At 44.2% G+C, this 20,758-nt stretch overlaps 1 protein-coding gene across 1 annotated transcript; it reads left to right on the top strand.

Annotated features, from left to right (window-relative positions):
• The first annotated feature begins 3,750 nt into the window (after positions 1-3,750).
• CHMP1B (charged multivesicular body protein 1B) lies at positions 3,751-12,438 on the top strand. The gene is made up of 8 exons (XM_054641349.2): positions 3,751-3,894; positions 6,026-6,123; positions 6,830-6,976; positions 7,769-7,837; positions 7,990-8,097; positions 8,446-8,489; positions 8,793-8,865; positions 9,446-12,438. The coding sequence occupies exons 1-8, from the start codon at positions 3,879-3,881 to the stop codon at positions 9,488-9,490; spliced, it is 600 nt and encodes a 199-aa protein (XP_054497324.1). The 5' UTR covers positions 3,751-3,878; the 3' UTR covers positions 9,491-12,438.
• Positions 12,439-20,758: the final 8,320 nt, after the last annotated feature.

Below are 20,758 nucleotides of genomic sequence, written 5' to 3'. Positions count from 1 at the left end.
CCTATTTAACATTTGCTGCCTCTTGCGCCTCATGCGTGACTGACACCGGGAGTGACTAAGGGACCAGATCAATTATTGTGATTAAAATTGATCCTCATCGCTCTTGGTGTCACAGTTCACAAGCCAGCTCTCATGAGCTCACTTGGCTTGGGCCTGTAACCATTGCACATGGTGAGAATCTCATTGAGCAGAGGAAAATCATCACTACGTCAAAATTAAAGGATTTGATCATCACAAGAATAAGAATCAAGCTGTGTTTGTGGCCTTTATACCTAATGGCAAAGTTATATTTAGGTTTGGATGCATTTCAAAAATGACATTTTATGGTAAGAGCCACTCTTTGGGAGGTTTATGCAATATGAGAACTCAGGTACCGTGAAAAGAAAATGTACTTTTGTTCCCTCTTGCAAAACATGAAGGGTATTCCTGTGGGCTTGGCTGAGAGGCATGAAGGAAATGCCAAATGTCTGTAACACACTGCACTGAAAAGCTCATTACATTTAACAAATCCTGGGTTGGTCAATTCCTGTGTGAAAACACACAGGAAAGGGAAAAAAAGAGATTAAAAAGAACATGATGGAGGCAGAGTAAAAGAAAGAGAAAGACTGAGCTAAAACACCACAGGCAGAGAAGGAAAATTTTATGTAATGAAGGTTTTCCACCTCATCACCTCCTTCTGCCCTAAACACCATCACCACCTGTAAGTGCACTCATTAAACTGGCAAATCCATACACCCCCATCATGCCTGGAAACTCAATTCTGCTGAGTTTTCAGCACTTTTATTTATTAATTCTGATTTTTTAAATGTTTTCAGTTTGCTTCTTCCCTAGCTCATCTTCTTGTGCAGCTCACTTTGTCAGTTTTATTTCTCCAAAGTGCTACGGAGGGAGCAACATATAATTCACAACTCAATAAAATTTAAGGAAAAATAAATATTTGCTGCATCCAAGATGAGGCGGAGGATGTGTAGGAGGGGAGGAGGCAGGAGGCAGACTTGAAATTGCTGCTTTTGGAAGAGATTTGAGAATTGAGGGTTGGTACCTTAGTGCAAAATGGCTGGGGCTCTAAAATGGATTTACCAAGAATTGAAATGAAAAATGCAGGAGGGAACTGTTCAGAAATCATGTCTGTGCAAGGTGATTTTAGTCTAATGAGCAGTACTGGACACCCATGACTCTTTGAAGGTAAACCAATTTATTTACAATTTTATTGGCTGAAAAAAGCCACCAACGGCACCTTCACCTTTCAAAACCTGAGATACAGCAAAATCCTCATTTTAGAGGCAGAAGGTCTCTACCAAGAGATCAGGGATTAATCAACAGCTTTATTTCCACCTAACCATTGGTGACTCAGATGTCAAAAAACAGGGATTCCAATGTCAAAGTTGTTCTTTTTCTCCTGGGTGAGAGAGGCTGGAGGGTCTGGGCACTGAGCTCCCGTGAGCAAAGCCTCACTCTGCACTCAAAGCACAGCTCAGGAGGGACCCTCCTATGCTTCCAGCTGTTATTATAATGAAAATATTTGTAAATTATTAAATTACATAGGTTTCACTGCAATCTGTGCCAACATCTTGGTGTGTCTCTACACCTGACCCACAGTAGGTAACATATTTAATTCAGGTTGCTGAACATAATTGCTTGGTAATGTGTTTCTTCCAAATTTGAAGATTTTTTTAATAATGAAAATTCAGCGACGATTGTCAGGAAAAAACCCCAAACCAATAACATTTATTTCTTTTTTAACTCAGGTAGCTTTTTAAGGTATACCATCAGGATATTTCCTCAGCAGTCATAAAGAAGGAGAGATTTCAGTTGGAATTTGTGAGCTAATGTCCTGAGCAGCTCTGAGAAAGCTGCAGCTCAGTGTGTTTCCTCCTGTGACACCTGTGTGACACTGATTGATGCTTCTCCAGGTTTAATTAAGGTAGAACATTGCATGCTCCTGTTTCTGAGCAGGTTTTGCTGCTTTGGTCTCTAACACTGTTGTGAGTAATTAGGCCAGGTTCACTTCTCTTTGACAGCACTGAAATGAATCATTTTTTTCAGAGTAGATGATCACTCTAATACTTCCTATCTAATATCACTGCCACCTCCAAATCATGTCCTAATGAGAGAGTTCCAGGAATATTAGAGAAAAAAGAGGTGGATATTCAATGATCTAGAGTCTGCTTCTGACCCTGGAAAACCTTATTCATTTAAAGAACTATTACTCATGAGGATTACAGTGCAAGCTTCCAGGAGGCTGAACACAGGATGGTTGTCCAAGCAGGAACAGACTCTTTTAAACAGAGAATTATTAAATATGTTAAATCTCTCCTGCAGCCCTCCCAAGATGTGGTTTAAAACCATAGATAATAACACTTCTGTGAACTGGTGATACTGAGAATTATCAGATGCAGAAAATCTCATCTTTTCCCATCTCCTGGATAAAAAGGTCCTTCCTGCAGACCTCTCCTATTACACACATGGAGTCTGTCACTGCTGTGGTGTCACCAGTTCAGTTTCAAAGCTTTCACAGCCAGGACTGGTTTTTATCACTATAAATTCAGACTCCTGAGACACCAGCAAGAATAATTAGTTACTGGCTTTGCTCAAGTGTCTTCTGCCACACTCTTCGCAGTTCATTTGCCACGAGCTCTCCTGCATTATTACCGTATCCACAACTCCTGCAGGCATTTCACCTGGGAAGAACTGCCAGCACAGATGCATCACTCCTCTGGCAGGTTTTGTCTGAGAAACCTCAGCAGAAAATATTGTTAAATATAGATCCTGGTGGCTGAGAGGCTGGACATGGCCCAGCCGCCAGCCCCCAAGCCCTGGGCTCATCCCAGTGTGGGCAGCAGGACAGGGGGGATCCTGCCCTGCAGAGCTGCCTCCAGCCCCGGGATCCAGAGGGATGTGGAGCTCCTGGAGCCAGTCCAGAGGAGGCCACAAATGATTAGAGGGGATGGGGCAGCTCTGCTCTGGAGAAAAGCTGGGAGAGATGGGGGCGTCCACTGTGGAGAAGCTTTGGGGTGACTTAATTGTGGCCTTCCAGTACCTGAAGGAGCTGAAGAAAGATGAAGAGACACTACTATTTACAAGGGCCTAGAGAGACGGCGCAGCTGGGGGATGGATTCAAACTGAAGGAGAGATGTCCAAAGGAGGGGACATGAAGATGGTGAAGTGCCTTGAGGAGCAGCTGAGGGCACTTGGTTTGTTCAGCTGGAGACTGAGGGGACACTCAGCGAAGTTGCAACTCAGTCGTGAGGGAAGGCAGAGGGGCAGGTGCTGGTGCTGATCTCTGTGGTGACAGGGACAGGACCCAGGGAACAGCTGGAGCTGTGCCAGGGTCAGGCTGGAGATCAGGGAAAGGTTCTGTCCCCAGAGGGTGTCAGGCACTGCTCAGGCTCCCAGGGCATGGCCCCAAGGCTGCGAGAGCTCCAGGAGGGTCTGGACAACACTCCCAGGGATGCACAGGGTGGGATTGCTGAGGTGTCTGTGCAGGGCCAGGAGCAGAACTGGTGATCTTTGTGGATCTCTTCCAACTCAGGATATTCTGTCATTTAGATTCAATATTAGGAGGGAATTCTTCCCTGTGAGGGTGGTGAAGCCCTGGAATAGAATTCGCAGGAAAGCTCGGGCTCCCCCATCCCTGAAGCGTCCAAAGCCAGGCTGGCTGGGATCTGAAACACCCCAACCTATGGATGTGCTCCGGCCCACAGCAGGGGAGGGCCGGGATGAGCTTCCCGCTCCCTCCCAGCCCAAAGCCGCAGGCGCGGCCCCGCCCCGGCTCGTCACGGGGCCGGAACCCGGAGCCGCCGGAGCCGCCGCCGCCCCGGGCCCAGCGCTGCCCCAGCCCGGTCCGGAGCCGCGCCGCTCCCCCCGGGGCCGCCAGCATGTCCAACATGGAGAGTATCCTCGGGCGGGACCGCGAGGGGACGGGCCGGGAGCTGCCGGGCTGGGCCGGGCCGGGCTGGGGGAGGTGGCGGTGGCGAGCGAGGCCTCCCCGCCGGGAGGAGCCCCCGGGGCGCGGGGAACGAGGGGGCGAATCCCCCTCATGGCGGTGGTCGCGGGGACCGAGAGGCAGCAGCGGGAGGGCTGGGTGTGACACCGGCAGGGGCTGAGATCGCTCAACCTCGGAAGTCTCTTCTAAAGAGGAGAAAAGTGAGAAGCGATCTCATATTCCATAGCAGTATCTCCAGGGGGTGTCAGAGGATGGTGCCAGGCTCTGCTCAGTGGTGCCCAGCACCATGATGAGAAGCAGTGATCATAAACTAAAAACCAAGTGTTCAACCTCAACACGAGGAAGAACTTATTTCCATGGAGGGAGCAGAGCACTGGAACAGCTGCCATGGGGGTGTGGAGTCCCTGCCTGGGGAAATCCCAAAGCCACCTGGACACGTTCCTGGGTCACCTGCTCCGGGTGTTTTCTGGGGATTGGACTGGGTGATCTCCAGAGGTCCCTGGTAACCTCAGTTACTCCGTGATGCTGTGATTTCACCACCCTGAAGGGACAAGGAAGTGGGTGGGAAGTTCGGTGTCTCTTCCCAAGCTGTGATGAGGCAGCCTGGGCTGGGAGTGAGGAGGAGGAGACAGGGATGTGGTGGTTGGAGGGACAGCCCTCCTGTTTCCTGAGGCAGAAAACACAATTTATACTAAAAATAGTATAGATGGGACACCATACATGTGTGTAAACTGGAGTGATGTCAGCTGGGCTGTCCCCAGACAACCACCACGTCAGCTGTGCTTCCTGCTCTTGGAAAGAATTTATATGCAGAGCCCTGTGTGAGCTGACTGAAACTTTATATGTATAAAACCATCTTGACACGCAGGGGCAGAAAACTTACAGAGCTCAGAGGTCTCAGTGTGGATTGCTGTGGTCTCAGTGTGGTTGGAATGTGCAGGCAGTGCTGGCATTGCCGGTTGTCCTGGTAGGGATTGCTGGAGCAGCTGACTGTGAGTCACAGACTGAGGTGGAAGTTGGGTTCCACTTGGTTTGTGGCACGTTGAGAAAGACATTTGAAGGGAGGAGCAGGAATGTGCTCCTCAGGGATGGGTGAGCTGGTTTAATGTCAGGTAAATTCTCTAGCTGAGTAACTGAGGAAGTTATTTCAAAATAAGCTGCTCTGGTTTTGGTAGCTACATTAATAGATACCCTATCCACAGTGACATATGTTACCTGTTTGTAGCCTGCCTGTGATGTTTATAGGATAACAAAAGACATTCCTAATGTCTCCAGGTTGCTGTCAGAATAAGAGGAATGGCTGGACTTTAAAGCAGAAAACAGTTCTGGAATAATTTATATGCTTGAAATATGGAAGAAACCTCAAGTACTCATAATGTTTAATTTTGTGTTTCCACTTAATTGGTAATCATCTTAGAACCTGCTGGGATCTTCCTCTTAGGATACCACAGGTGGCAGGAAAGAAACCTACAAAGCTTTTTACTTACACATTGTTTGAAAAGGACTGATATTATTTGGAAGCTTTCATCAGCAGTATTTTAGGAAAGTGTTTTTGGTTGTTATTTTTACAGCACACACTCTGTTCTCTGTTGGTAATAGTTTAGTGCAGTCATTCCAAATCACTCCAAAGGCTTGTCTTACTGTTTTCTTGGAGCTTTCAGTTTCAGCAGTTGAACTTTTGTTTTTAAAGTTTCTCTTCCTGACTGGAGTACTCTCTGCCCAAAAGTCAGATGACGGAGCTGTCAGGGAGCCTGGGATCACTCACATGACCCAGGGCTGGGAAGGAGCTGGAAGAACAATTTAAATCCAGGATCCTGCTGGGTTGTAGCTGGCTGTGGCCAGCTGAGCCAGTTTGCTGTTACACAGTTCATTTGTTGTGTTCTTCAGTGGTTTTGGGGTTTTTTGGATGGGGAGGTTCCAGGCAGGTCAGGAAACCACATAATTTCACTGGGAGTCTCAGGCTTCTGATGTGGGAGTGAAAGTAACCAGCAGAGAACCACTCTCATCTTCTCTTGGGGGGTGTTTGGTGGTTGGATTTATCACTCTGAAATAGGTTTAGTCCCTTAACTTGCACTGCAGAACACCTGTTTAACTTGAAGTTTGCTGCAAAGGAGCTCAACAGAAACTCCAAAAAATGCGACAAAGAAGAAAAGGCTGAGAAAGCTAAAATTAAGAAGGTAGGTCTGAACCAAGTTTTTCAATCTGTTTCTTGCCTCTTAGGGCAGGAAGACATTTGGTGTGTTGTCATTTCCCTGGTGTGCATGCTCGTAATCATGTGATCAATGTTTGTGATTTAAAATATGTGATTTAAATATTGCTGTGTTTATTAATAAACATGAGGATAAATCCTCATGGATGGCTCATGGCATTTGCTTCCCTAGAGGATTGTCTTGTATGTGCTTTGGTAGAGACTGTCATTCTCAGAGTTAAAACCACTTCATGTTTATCAACTTGTATTAAATGGGCTTGTGGAAAGGAACTTCAAAACAGCTTTTGAGTCCTTGAAGTGGTGAAGAGAGAGACTGAGTTGATTTAATGTGTTTTTTCCCATGAGAAACAGCTGTACCACCTGTGCCTGTGTTTGTGTCTTGAGACTGAAACTGTTTTCAGGAACAGAAATTGTGTTTCAGTAGCTGTGCAAAACTGTCTATTTGAAGTGCATTCTTTCCAATGCCTTCCTTGGAAAGAAGTTAGGAGTTCTCATCTTGGAAATGTTCGTGATCTGTTGTGGGAGGAGGGAGCGATTTGTTTACTTTTTTAATAGAAAAAGATACAGTGACTAATTAATGCTTCTTTCAAAGCCAAAACAGACTGCACAGACACCCTATGTCCAGGAGCAGGGAAGGGTAAAAGGCTTTTCCTTTTGTGTCCCTCTTTGCCAAGGCCATCCAGAAGGGGAACATGGAGGTGGCGCGGATCCACGCCGAGAACGCCATCCGCCAGAAGAACCAGGCCATCAACTTCCTGCGCATGAGCGCCCGCGTGGACGCCGTGGCTGCCAGGGTCCAGACTGCTGTCACCATGGGCAAGGTGAGGCCCTCCCCCCCCTGCAGGGGCGAGGAGGACACCTCTCATCTTCTCTGCAGTGGCTTCATCCCGGCTGCAGCCAGCTGGGAGCTTTCACTTTCGGTTTCAGAGGTAGCCAAGAGTAAATTGGCTGCTGGAGTTCCTCTGGCAGCTGCTCTTTGGATTATTTCACAAAGGTACTTCTCCCCTTCAAAGTGAAGTCATGAGGTAGGAGTTGTGATTCCAATAGATATTTGTTTAAGGTAAACTGATTTATTGCTCTTCACCTTGAAAGTTTATTGTAACCGTGGACCAAATGTATCCCTTAACAGTGACAGGTCTCAAGTCTACAGAAATGAATGCCATATAAAGCTCATTTTTAGTGAATTTTGCCTCAGAATGTGTATTTCAAGTTAATTTCTAGGCTGAGTTAATTTCTAGACCTGGGAATGGTAGGAGCTATTTAAAATACGACATTCCAGATGGCAATAGGATGTTCCCTCCTATTTGGTACTGTCAAAGCTCTGTGAACAGAGATAAGAGAGCTGGGTAGGAAATACCAGAATCCCAGAATAATTTGGGTTGGAAGGGACCTTAAAGCCATCCAGTGCCACCTCCTGCCTTAGGCAGGGACGCCTTCCAATATCACAGGCTGCTCCAAGCTCTGCCCAGCCTGGCCTTGGATGCTTCCAGGGATCCAGGGGCAGCCACAGCTTCACTGGGAAATCCATTCCAGGCCTCCCTACCCCCACATAGAAGGATTTGTTCCTAAACTGCTGTTTTTTCCTTGTAATAATGTCTTTCCCTTTGTTTCAGGTTACAAAGTCGATGGCAGGGGTGGTGAAGTCCATGGATGCCACCTTGAAGAGCATGAACTTGGAAAAGGTAAATAGACTTAATTTTCTTGGAGCTGACATCAAAAGCAGAAGGGACAACAGGCACAAGTTTTAGAAAGGGAAATTCAATCAAGAGTTTTCCAGTTAAGATGTATTTTTTCTTTTATCAAAGATAAGTGATTTGATTCATATTTTTCATAGATATCTGCACTAATGGACAAATTTGAGCATCAGTTTGAGACACTGGATGTTCAGACACAACAGATGGAAGACACAATGAGCAACACTACGACATTAACAACGCCACAAGTAAGAATGATAAAATATATTTTAGCAAGGTGATCTTAGATTGTGTGTCTAAACTGTTCATTAACAGCACTTGAAACACTCAGGTATATGTTTGGGTTTTTTTACAGATAAGTTGAATTCTGTAGAAGCATTATTTACAAGCCAGAATTCAATTAATGTAATTTTAACTGCTGAGCACCTCTGCTCCTTATTTTTGAGTTCATACCTTCGAGTGGTTAAGGACAAAACTATTCTGCCAAAAGGATTTACCTTTAAATCAGTTTTGTTAAAATAATTCCTGTTCTCTGAAAATGTAACAAGAGGTTGTCAGAAACTCCAAATGCAGCAATCCATTTTGTTTTCCTTTAGAACCAAGTGGACATGCTCCTGCAGGAAATGGCAGATGAAGCAGGGTAGGTGAAATTTCTATTTCTTTAAAATAAATCTTGATTCCCACAGGCCTTGCTGATTATATCTAAGGTCAAATACCCTTGTTTTATAAGCTGTCTCTTGGAAGCAGAGAAAAAACACAATTTTCCTTTTACCTCTGGACATACCTGACTTGTCCTGGTAGTGAGTCAAAATTACTCACCAGCATGTGTAACTCTGGAGTGTTCAGGGGGTGCTGTCTCATTATTCCTCTGCTGTCAAATATTGTGCTGCCCCCTTGATCCACCCGTGCCTGACTTGGTCTTTGCTCTGTTTTCTCCTCTTAGCCTTGATCTGAACATGGAACTACCTCAAGGACAGACAGGTTCAGTTGCTACAAGTGTGGCCTCAGCAGAGCAGGTAAATGTTGGATTTCAGTGAGGTAATGTTTTCTGGAGAAATGGGATGTGAGAATTAATGCTTCACTCAGTCAAAACAAAATGCTAAATTGCTAAATTCTATTTCAGCTCTTCCAAGGAAACTGTGTGGTTAAAAGTCTTGCTGTCAAAGTAATTTTAACAATACACTTGTTGAATGTTAAAGGGAAGGGGCCTTAAAACTCACCCAGTGCCACCCCTGCCATGGGCAGGGACACCTTCCACTATCCCAGGTTGCTCCAAACCCCATCCAACCTGGCCTTGGACACTGCCAGGGATGGGGCAGCCACAGCTTCTCTGGGCACCCTGTGCCAGGCCCTCCCCACCCTGCCAGGGAAGGATTTCAGCCCCCTTGTCCTATCAAATATTCCCCATTCTTTGAAACAATTCTTTCTCCGCTTAATTTTGTGTTCTGAAACTCTTCCCTCACAGCCATGCTTGAGATCTTAAGCAAATCTTGTTAAGCCATGAGAGAATTTCTCATCAGCTGGACATGAGGTGGCAAAAGCTGCTTTTCCTGTTGCTGAGGGTTGGTTTTCCCTGTTTGTTTTCCAACTGTGCAGGATGAGCTGTCACAGAGACTGGCCCGCCTACGTGATCAAGTCTAACTGAGCAGAGCTGCAGTTCCTTGGACCTGCTTCCAAATTCCCTGTCTGGAACTAACCCTGCACTACACTCGAGGTGTAAAAGAGTCCAGCTTAGGTGTTTGAATACTTGTAATATAGGGTACTTCACTCCCAGCTTGCTACTCTTTCTAAAATACATTAAGTGACCCAAAAATATCAGCTCTGATGTCCTTTTCTGTACATTTGGAAGTTGATCTATTTTTTGCAAGCTTTTTTCACAAATTCAAGTTGATGTTCTAAGTCAGCTACTAATGGTGATATATTCTAGTTCCAAGCAAAGCAGAGTGTCAGTGAGATATATTTTAAATTATGAAGTGATTTTTTTAAATTATGAGAACTGTTTCTGGTTGGAGAACTGATGTATCAGTTCAGATCATTGTTGTAGATCATTTTCCTACAGAGCCAAACTCCTGGAACACGCAGGGATGGACAGCATGGACCTCCTGGAAAATGCACTTGTTGAAGCAAATAAGTGGACTTTGAGTTTTTTAGTCTTTAAAATTTAGGATAAATGTGCTGAAATTAACAGTTTAGTTTAAAAATAAGTTACCAAAAGCTGATTTCATATAACTGGGGACTTGTATGGTGGCATCACTTCAGTGCAGGAGGAATAAAATATATTTTTGGACTCTTTGCCAGGTCTGTTGCTCTCTGCAGATAACATCCCATTGTTTTTAATATTCTGGTTGTATGGAGGAGCTAATTTTAGCAATCTCTTTATATTTCTGCATAGTAAGAGAGTCTGGCTGCTCTCAGTAGCTTCAAACTCTTGTTGCAGTTGTAAAATAAGAAATGGTTGTTGAAATTTGTACCTGAGACCACTTGTGATGTGTTGTGAAAACAGTGACGTTAAAATTCTCTTCCTGAGTTTTTTGGTCTCATTTTTATTTTTGGTCTTTGTAGGGGTGAGGGAAGGTGTAGAGCACCAGGCTTGGAATTGTTTCCTAATTGCCTGGTGTTCAGGGCCACTTGGGTTTTCCAGTGTTAGGGAATTGTTTAAGGAAAAAGTAAAAACTCACTTTTTTATTCAAGCAGGATTTTTTCAGTGAAAATGTGCAAAAATGATCAAAGGTTTCAGAGCAGTTTCAGATGTTATTTTGAATGTGTTACCCAGCTCACTCTGAGGGTTGAGCAGGATGTTATGTACTGAAGTAATCAAGGTTACTGTAAAAATAAGGAAAATCAGATAGACAAAACAACCTGAAATGTTGTGGGATTCTCTCACGCTGGCAGCTGAACTAAAACCGTGAGTTGAAAATGGGATCTTTTCACTTGTTAGAAAGAAAGTGACATTTTAAAAAAATGTAAACACCTTGAGTGTTCCTCCTGTACACAGGAGAAATTGGAATATGTTTAAAAACCATGTATTGACGGCTGTAGCCTGGCTATGATTCCTTCAAATGATTACTAAATCATCCTGGAAAGGGACTTTTTCCTTCATTTTCTTCCCTGGCTGCTTCTGATCATTGTAACCATGGTCATGGTGTATCTATGCAACCCAGTTACCCAGCTGGGGTGACTGTGTGTGTGCCTTTGCCTTGCTGGACTTCCTTCAGCTTTTTAATATTCAGTTACTTCATATCATGAGAGTGCTGGAAGCTTCCTGCTGTGGAATCACTCCACACCAGAGTTTACTCAGAGCTGTCCATGAACTGCTGAGGGTTCAGTGTCTGAAAGCAGACAGCTCCAGCTACTGTGTCTGGCTTCTTCTAATGTTAAAAATGATGCTGCTGTTAGGCTGCTTTGGGCCATTCTGGAATTAGTTGAGGGTCAGACAGCAATTCTGAGCTCCCACATGGTTGATTTTCCCAGTCTGTTGCCTTGCTGTGAGCCTTGGAGGGATTTAAAAATAGACTAGGAGTGAGACTGCTGCAACAGAAAGGTTAAATAAGCTTCATTATTTTATTGATTGTTGTGGAGTTTTGATCTTATCCCAGGCTGGCGAACTCCAGAACCAGCACAGATTTCCAGTGTTGTCTCTTGAAAGGAATTAACAAATACAAAGGTTTGACTGACATAATTAAGGTTATGTCTGGGGGACTGTGGTGCTAAGAGGCTTAGGCAGAAATAGGTGTTTGAGACTGGCCATTTTTGCCCTGCTGACTCCACTCCAGGAGCTGCTGTGTATTTCAGCCATGCCAGGATTTGGGGCTGGCAGCTCCTGTGTACAGAACTCCTGCCCTCTCCTGGGGAAATGCTTTCACTCGTGGCTGGGAGCTGCATCCAGAAAGGTTGAAGTTATATTTTAAATACATACATTTTTCTCATGGGATTTGGAAATGCTTAAAGCTGAAAGTTACTCTTAAAGCAATATTTGAGTTTCATTCTTCCTCCCTTCAGGCTCCCCAAAACATTTCTCTTCCTTGAGCAGCTCTGGCTCCTCACTCCGACCTTGTTTTGTCTCTGTCAGTTGACTGTTTGTAAAGTTCATTTCATGTTAAATCACTTGTTTGTGCTTTTCTGGAACCAGCTAAAATTTCAATATTTCTGCTGATGAGCAGGCGCATCTAAAGTGAAACATTGCTTGAAATGTTGCTGGATGGTTTTGCTCAGCATTTTATCCTCTGTTTCTAAAACTGCTGGTTTGTGGTAGCTTTGTCTTCATTAGAATTCCAAAACAAAGCCATGCAAAGCTTCAGATGAAAGGAGAGGGAAGCAAAACAAAAACAAGAACTTTGATGTCATGATTGCAACAGGATAAAACTTATCAAGTTGCCTTTGTGGAGATCTTTGGAGCCAAAAAATTGTGAATTTTTGTTAAACATAATCAGCAGTTGTGTATAGACATAAATTCTGAAGCTGGTGCCGTGTATAGAGAAGAGAATAATTTTTGTAGCTCTGATTGAGTTCACTTTGAAAACTGCTTTACTTGTATGGGACAATTTGTAAATGTAATTGCAGGTGGAAAATAAAATTGTACAGACAACTCATTCTGGGTGTGTGTGCAGGTTGTGTGGCTGCTACAGGTCTCTCCACATGGATGGACAAGCACATGGGATGTCTTTCCTGTGGGAAGGCATCCAAAAAATTCGATCTTTATGGGGGGAAAAGAAGAAGAAAATAAAGTGGGTACTACTGAGAGAGATTTAGGACAACTGGGGAGTAATTAATGTTAAGTATAACAACATAAGCTCTGATTTTCTGGGGTGTTTAAAAATGTTTAGTCTGATATGGAGAGAGGCCCGTGCTTAAACATCTCTGAGGGTTTTCTGTTCTTACACACAGAACAAGGGACCACTGGAAAAACTGGCAAGGAGATGGTGTGGGTTTGAGTGTGGGACTGGGCTTGGCTATCCCTCACCTAAAAATCTTCGATTTTAACATTTCTGTTCAGTCGTTCAAAAGCCAGCAGAGGGCACCTGAGGCTTTGCTTTTCTGGATGCTGCAGAAATGACTGGCTGGAGCAGTTAAAGGAAAGGTTGGTTCAGGGGGCAGTGCATCCCGTGGAACCTTTGTTTGGGCAGTATCCACCCGCTGTAGGATGTGCCTGTGCCGAGGCTTTGATCCCAAAATCCAGCTGGGCAGCACATCCACAGGGCCATCAGCTGAATGGGGCAGTCTGCACTAAATACTCTTAAACAGCCTTTGCTGCCTCTGGGGTAATTTAGGTCTCTGAGATCTGTTAGCAGTGAGGAGGATAGTGGGTAACCTTGTGCTTAAAACTTGGGTTTAAATTTCATTTTCAGTTAAATCTTGGGGGTTTTTAGCTGTTGTCATTCTGCTTTTGACCTGTGATCATTTTTCTGTTTTATACATAAGGAAACACTCACTATGCACTGATGGAAATCGATTTTAGTGGTAAACTTTTTTTTATCAGAGCTTTGATGAGCTTTGGTTTGATGATAGATTGACTTCAATTTCAGGATTTTCTCTGCAATTCTGCCTTCACCTCTTGCTCAGGCTGCTTTGAGCTCCCAACAGCACTTGGCTCCCAACTTTCTTGTTTCAAGCAGTATTTTTCCAGAGGAACCCCGAGTAGGGTCAGTGGCCTTGCTTGTTTCGGAAGCAGCTCCCTTCATTACCATTCCTTGAGGGAAAGGCCCCACGTGAACAATCTGTAACTAATTTCACGTGCCAGTGGAGCTGCTTTCACTGGGAGAAGATGCACTGAGAGACTCCTGCTTCCCTTTGCTGCTCTTTATTAGGGAACTCAGCCTGGATCAGCTGCATGACACGGTTCAAAAGGGAAAATCAAAGGGGCTGCAGGATCCAGGTTTTGGGAAAGCTTTCCAAGGTCTTCCAATGGTGCCAGTCACCATAAGGAGCTGCCAGATCCAGACTCAGCACAGAGGCTGCTCACAGCCCTTACCTAAATAAAGGGGGATTTCAGAGAACAAAATATTTCATATTGCATATTTTTAATCTAAACATGCATATTTAATAATACAAACAATCTAGAGAATTATATACATATGCTAATTATATAAAATAATAAACCAAAATATAAATAAATAAAATATCAAAATAAATAAAATTGAAATGTCTAAAAATAAAGATGTTTTACAGCCATGCCTGTGTGTATTGCTTAGGATATTCTAAATTTATTAAACCTGAATGAAACAATCATTTTGCAAAAGTCTAAAGCAACGAACATGACATAATGTGTGTGTCTGACAAGATAATAATCAGCTTAATTTAATTTCCCTGCTATCTGATTCATAATTCTTTATCACAATCAATTTCTGTCAAAATGAGCTGTCAGAGACTGGAAAGCATTTGAAAACTTCCTTTAAAGACGCTCAGTATTTTTTATTAAACCTTTTACGACTCCTTTCTTTTTTCAAAGATTAGATAAACATAACCCTGGATTCTCTGCAGGAGATATTTCCCTTTATTCTTATCACAATCAGGGCTTTGTTTCTCGTGGTGCAAAATGGGTCATTACTGGAACCATTAAGCTGGATTTCTGTTGCTGGTGGTTTTTCAGCTCCATCTGAAGTAAGTCCCAATATTTGCCTGGAAATTCATTGGAGAAGCTGGCGGGCCTGTTCAGAGTGTTGTAAATTAGTTCCAGTCTCCACGAGCCTGCTGTGACTAATTGATGTGACCTGGAAGTGGATAAAGTCCATAACAGTAAGATCAACTTTTCCTCTGGTAATTTGACAAATAGAGCCCTTTTTAAAAGTCCTGTGCAGGCTCCATTCCCCATTTGTTCTGTCGTGATGGGCATCGTTTCCGTGTTGGAGTGATAATGATTTTCCAGATTTCTGCTGATTTGTAGAGCAGGTGCCTTTATTTAATAATGCCAGAAGAAGGGAGAGATTCAATAGCACCAACAAAGAGAATTCCTGGCAGCAGCTGTATATCAAAGCCATTTCTTAACCAGTTACTTCTCTGTAAGTATTTAACCACTGCTTAAAATTGTCATATTTTCATGTAAAATGTAAAATTACAACATTTTTGCAGAGTAGTTTTGTGTGTAGAGAGTAGAAGTAATAATTTATTAGTGCTAAATATAACATTTAACAATAGCACTGTTTTTTCATCTAAATGTTTTAGAAATACCAAGATTAATACTCACCAAACCCCAAGTTGTCTGGTGTGTAGTGAGTTTAAAGCAGCAAATATGGAATATCCCAGGTTCTCTTCCAAATTTAATGCTCTTGCTAAAGTTTTTTTAGCCTGTGGCTGGAGTAATAAATAAACCAGATATTCCCAAGCTCTTCATTAAGGTTTATGGGGATGTTTGGGAAATCTGGCTGTTTTCTCAGGGTGCTCTTTACCACACAGGTTTTCCTCCTCCTGCACTATAGGGATGTGCAGGAAGGCTGGTGGTTTGCAGAGTCGTTCCAGCTCATTTATTTCCTACAGCCACAGGGAAATCAGGAAATCTCAGTGTTGCGTGGGCTTCTGCCCTTGCAGAAGGGGCTGCTGGAATGGGATCTGTGCAGTGAAAGCTCCTGGAAACTCCACTTTGCTGCCTAAATAATTTTTTAAGAAGAATTTTAGGCAGCCACTCTACGTACTGTATTGGCTGTAAGTAAATCCATGTCACTTTCTGGATGGGCAGAGATTTAAGGAATTTCTCTGCTCTAAGCCCCTTCCAAGCCTGCATCCCATTCATCCTCTCCCATCCCCACCAACTCTGTAGTGCTCCAGAATTGTACCACCATGGCTATAACCCCCCCAGCAGTGAGCCGGGGGCGTCCAGTCCCTATTTATTTGTGCTCCAGTGGGATGTGAACCTTGGTCTTCCAGGGTGAAAGGTTGAGGGATGAGTGTCTTGTTTACCTGTGCTTTTCAGAGAATGTTTTCCTTTAATCTATTAAGCAGACACACCATTTTGGCCCGTGGTGTGCAATGGGATCGTTAACTATGCACTTAATTACTACCAAACCACATCTGAGTGCCCGATGGCAGCAGGCAGGAGACTCAAAGCCCACTTGGTCAGGCAGAGGGTCCAGCAAGGTTCCCCAACCTCAGGGTTTAATAGAAACATCTTTCCATGTGCTCTCTGATGCATCCCTGATTTATACACAGATTTGGTGATGGAAATAACCACATTGGATGGTTTCACATCAGCTCTGAGTGATGTCTAAGGGCAAAGTGGGAGTGAATGAGGAGAAACCAAACTGTCAATGGATTTTAAAACACAAATTAGATTTTTGGAAGTTATTTTCAAAACCAAAAATCCTAATCAGATTCCTTGGAAGGTTATTTAAAAAACCCCAAGACCTGAGTTAATTCAACCACTGTAGCACTGCTGCCTTGAACATACCTGAGGATTTCTCTTCTCTGAAGCTCTTATGTTCAGACATTCACATCCCAAAGGTGGCATTTGTGCTTAATTTCTTGGCAGTGCTACAGATTTGTTGTATACATTAATCAGCCAAGGTACAGGGCTCGGGCACGTCCTCCACCAGGCACAGACACAATAGGGTGGAGAAGGCCCAGCAAACACAGCTGGTGAACATATTTACCATCCACTGGTTAGTCACACTTGTGGAGTTTTAATTGAATTACCTTTGACAGTGAACAGCAAACCTGGTGGGTGATCTACTAAATTTAACTGATGAATGGGCTCCCTAAAATCAATTAGCATCCAGGGCTGGGAGCATGAACACATCCGTCGCTCGGCGGGGACCGGAGCGGGCTCGGAATGACAGCAGCAAATGTTGGCCAAGTGAGAGCACGGATCTCCTACCGCCGCTGACCCCTGCTCCCCACATGAAAGAAAAACAGGAGCCTAACAGGAGCTGAAAGAATCCAACAGTAGATCATTTAAGCCCTGTTTTGCACAACTGATACAGGATGCTTCCAAACTGCTTGATTAATGCTGGGCAGTATATTAAATGCAGGACGTGGCAGAGCAAGGCTGCGGCCGAGCACCAGCTCCACAAACACCATCTGCTCGCTGAATTATTTTTGGGAGATTCAGGAGAGAGGGAAGCCAGGAGGAATTAGAAATGGCTTTTTTCTTTTGCTGCAGTGATCGGGCCCTGTCTATGGGCACAGAGAAGCCCCGTCAGTCTTTAGGTTGTTTGTTATCTGAATAATCAAGCGATGGCAAAATGCAGGCTGGAGGTTCCTCTGACCTTTGCCTCGGCGCAACCCGACCCTGCGTGGGGCTCAGGCGGAGCATGTAATGAGGGACAGCTGGGATGGGCTGGAAAAGGGAGCACACACAGCTCTGAGGGAGAAGGAGCACACACACACCATGTCTGAGAGAGAAGGAGCACAGGCAATATCTGAGGGAGAAGGAGCACGCAGTGTGTGAGGAGAGGAAGGAACACACACACACACACACACACAAACACACACACATACTCACATCTGAGGGGCTCCTGGCTTTGCACAAACTGGAGAAGGCACAAACTAGAGAATTCCCCATTGGGGCTTTAGGGTTTGGAGGTGAGGAGAAGAGCAGCAAACAGGGTGATAGCCTTCCCTCCCTTCACCCAGTTTTGCTGGATCATCAGCTATCCCTTCCTCAGGAGGAAATCTAGACCAAACCAAATTTACTGGAATATCAACTTAAGCAAAGACTTAAGCAGTCTGGACTAGGCCATATGTGAATTTTATTAATTTTTTTTCTTTTTTTTTTTTTTTTTTTTACTGAAATGAAAATGAAATGTGTCAATTTCAATGATGCTCAAACTGAAACCTGTCCAATGGCCCCTGGAGGTGCATTGGGACACAGCGACTTAAATCCTTCTTTTCTGTAGGGGTATCCTCCTTCCCAGGCTGATGCTTTGGGTACCACTCTATAGGATGTTCTGAAGTCCAGGAAAGGCACAGTGGGGCTTTTCTTTCCTTGCCTCCATAACTCATTGACTTTATGCACTGATTTCAAAGTCAATGCATGGAGAGCATTTTATTTTTTTATTATTTTTATTTTATTTTATTTTATTTTATTTTATTTTATTTTATTTTATTTTATTTTATTTTTAAACAAATGGTATAAAATAGTGCTTTTTAAGGAAAAATTCTCACCTTGCACAGAAAGTCCAAACCTCATGGGAGACTTTGGACTGTAATATCATTGAGTTATAGAATGAGATGAGCAGACATGGGGTGGAGCAACACCAGCCTAACTCCAAATGTTTCATGGAGCCTGCTTTAAAAAGGTGACATTTTAGCCTGTAAAATAAAAAAAGGGGTGGGATCCAACACTCACTGACGCTGTGCTCTGAAGTGCTGCATAAATTACATTGTACTTAACACAAAATATTAATTAAATTTAAATTCAATTAATATATAAACCAGGGGCTCCTGCCCCTGCAGGACAGCCCAGAGGATCCAGAGCTTTCTCTTTGCCTGGCTTTGCTCCACTCCTGCTCTCGGAGCTGCCCCAAGGTCTCGCTCTGAGCCCCGGCAGCTGCTGCTGTGCTGACAGCCCTGCTGCAGGGTGCACCCCCAAACACACCATTCCCTGGCCCATCCAAAACTTTGGCTTCCAGACAAATGCATGGGAACACAGCTCCAAACACCAAGATCAATCCCCTCAATAAGATTTCATGCATTTTCAAACGGTATCTTGATTTGGAAAACAAAAAGCAAAGAAAAGACAACGTCAAAAAGCCTTCCCAGTGCACTAAGTGAGAAATGTGGCTTTAATTTAGACAACTAATTGCTTCCAGCTGAACCAGCCATTAAAAACAGTTGAAGAATTACAATGTAAATAGATTAATGCAGACAAAGCAACATGTGCACTATTCCATGTCTTCTTGTTACCTACAAAATACTTGGGCAGTGACACACTGTTAGTCTAAGCCACTTGTTAGGTTCTGTGCTAATCAGCTAAAATTAAATAAACATGACTGATAAAAATGACTGTTGTGTTTGAAAATTGATGCACCAACAGAATTTACTCCAGGAGATAATTACAGATGATTAAGTAACAAAGAAATAATTCCTACGGCAGAGGGTGAGCGCTGGCGGCACAGGGAAGGGGCACTCGCCAACGTGCCAGCCTTGTCCTTTGGAGGGATGAGCCAAAGTCCACAGGGGGGGCAAAAGCTCTGAAGGAGCTTTTCTACCCCAGCAATTCCCAGTGACAGGATGCAAAAGGGCTGGAAAATCTGTATTTTGCTGTTGCAAAAACATGTATGTTTTCCCCCCCTCTTCCTACTCAAGGGATCAATCCCTTCATGCAGCTCTTGACTTTTAAATGCTAAAAAAGTGCTGATGGGTGAAGCATTTAAGTGAAAATTATATTTCCTAAATAATAACCTTAATTTGAATATTAAGGCTAATTTCCTTTGTTGTCAGAATGAAATTAGATTGAGAGTCACCTTCTAAAATGCAAAATATTCTTCAGGCAGTAATTTTAAAATGTTAATTCTCGGACGAATTTATTATTAGACTAATACTGATTGGAAGCCTTGGAAAAAGAATGTTTTCCAAAATAAAGAATAAATCTGGGAGGGTTTTTTGCATTTTTCTTTTCCATAAGGCTTGTTGGTGGGAGCTCTGTAGTAATAGGGACATCTAAAAAATAAATGAAAGGCTTTAAGCTGAAAAAGGGGAGTTTTAGATGAGCTTTTGAGAATAAATTCCTCCCTGTGAGGGTGAGGAGGCCCTGGCACAGGGTGCCCAGAGAAGCTGTGGCTGCCCCTGGATGCCTGGAAGTGCCCAAGGCCAGGTTGGATGGGGCTTGGAGCAGCCTGGGAGAGTGGAACGAGATGGGCTTTACCATCCCTTCCAACCCAAACTATTCCATGGTTCCAAGGAGCTGACTCCTCCACAGAGCTTTGCACAGCCATTTCTACACAACTTCCCCCCGTATTTTCTTTAGCACACTCATATCCTTGAGCATCTCACTGAAACACATGTTCGAGTCAAGATTAGCCCCTATGAAATGAAAATCGCTCGGGCTGCAGAGCGGGAAGTGGAATATTATTCTTCATCCTGAATTGAAATATTAGAAGCTGACTCCTGAATTATACTCCAGGGTTACAGAGCTCTAATTGAGATTGAAATTGGGCCGCTATTTTTGGTGCAGCCTGGAAAGCTCCGAGTCTTATTCCCATTTGTGCCGGTGGAAATCCCCACCCATCATCTCAAATTCTGCTCTGCCTGCACCTTCGGGGTGAGGAGAACCTTGCCGGCCCCTTCCCCCCCAAAATAACGATAAATGACAGCTACTCCAAATTGGAGCTGGCTGCTGCTCCTCGCCCGAAGGGCCGAGGGGAGGGTGGGAAGGGGCTTCTCCCCCAGAGCTGATTGACAGGCAGGGTCAGGGTGGGGGGAGTGTTTGCTGGACTCTGTCAGATCCCAGGGAGCTGCTGACAGCTCGTGCTGCCATTCCCTTCCTTCCCTCCCTGGCCAGATTTATGTTGCTGTACAGAGAGTGTGGGATAAACTCTGTCCAACCCAAAATGACAATGCGCTCCAATAAATCTAATTTTTTTGTTCTGCCAGTGATGTCTAGAGGGGTTGGGTTTCTCTGGAGGAACAATTAGTGATGATTCCCAATGCTTTGAAATATCAAAACAAAGTTGATGGGACTTTCCCGTCCTCAAGTCAGAGCCATGTAGCAGAAATCAGGTTTCTGAGCAGAGGTGAGGGTGGGGAGGCCCTGGCACAGGGTGCCCAGGGAAGCTGTGGCTGCCCCATCCCTGGAAGTGTTCAAGGCCAGGTTGGATGGGGTTTGGAGCAACCTGGGAGAGTGGAAACTTTCCCTGCCCAAGGGAGGGGATGGAACTGGATGGGCTTTATGGTTCCACCCAAACCATCCGGTGGTGGTGGTTTCCAGGGAGCAGCGGGATGTGAAAATCCCGTTGGTTGTGCTGGAAAAATTCCCCAGTT

Source organism: Agelaius phoeniceus, chromosome 14 (assembly GCF_051311805.1).
Source record: "Agelaius phoeniceus isolate bAgePho1 chromosome 14, bAgePho1.hap1, whole genome shotgun sequence".
NCBI lineage: Eukaryota > Metazoa > Chordata > Aves > Passeriformes > Icteridae > Agelaius > Agelaius phoeniceus.
Note: the sequence above shows the minus strand (reverse complement) of the source record. Positions and strands in the feature narration are given on the sequence as shown.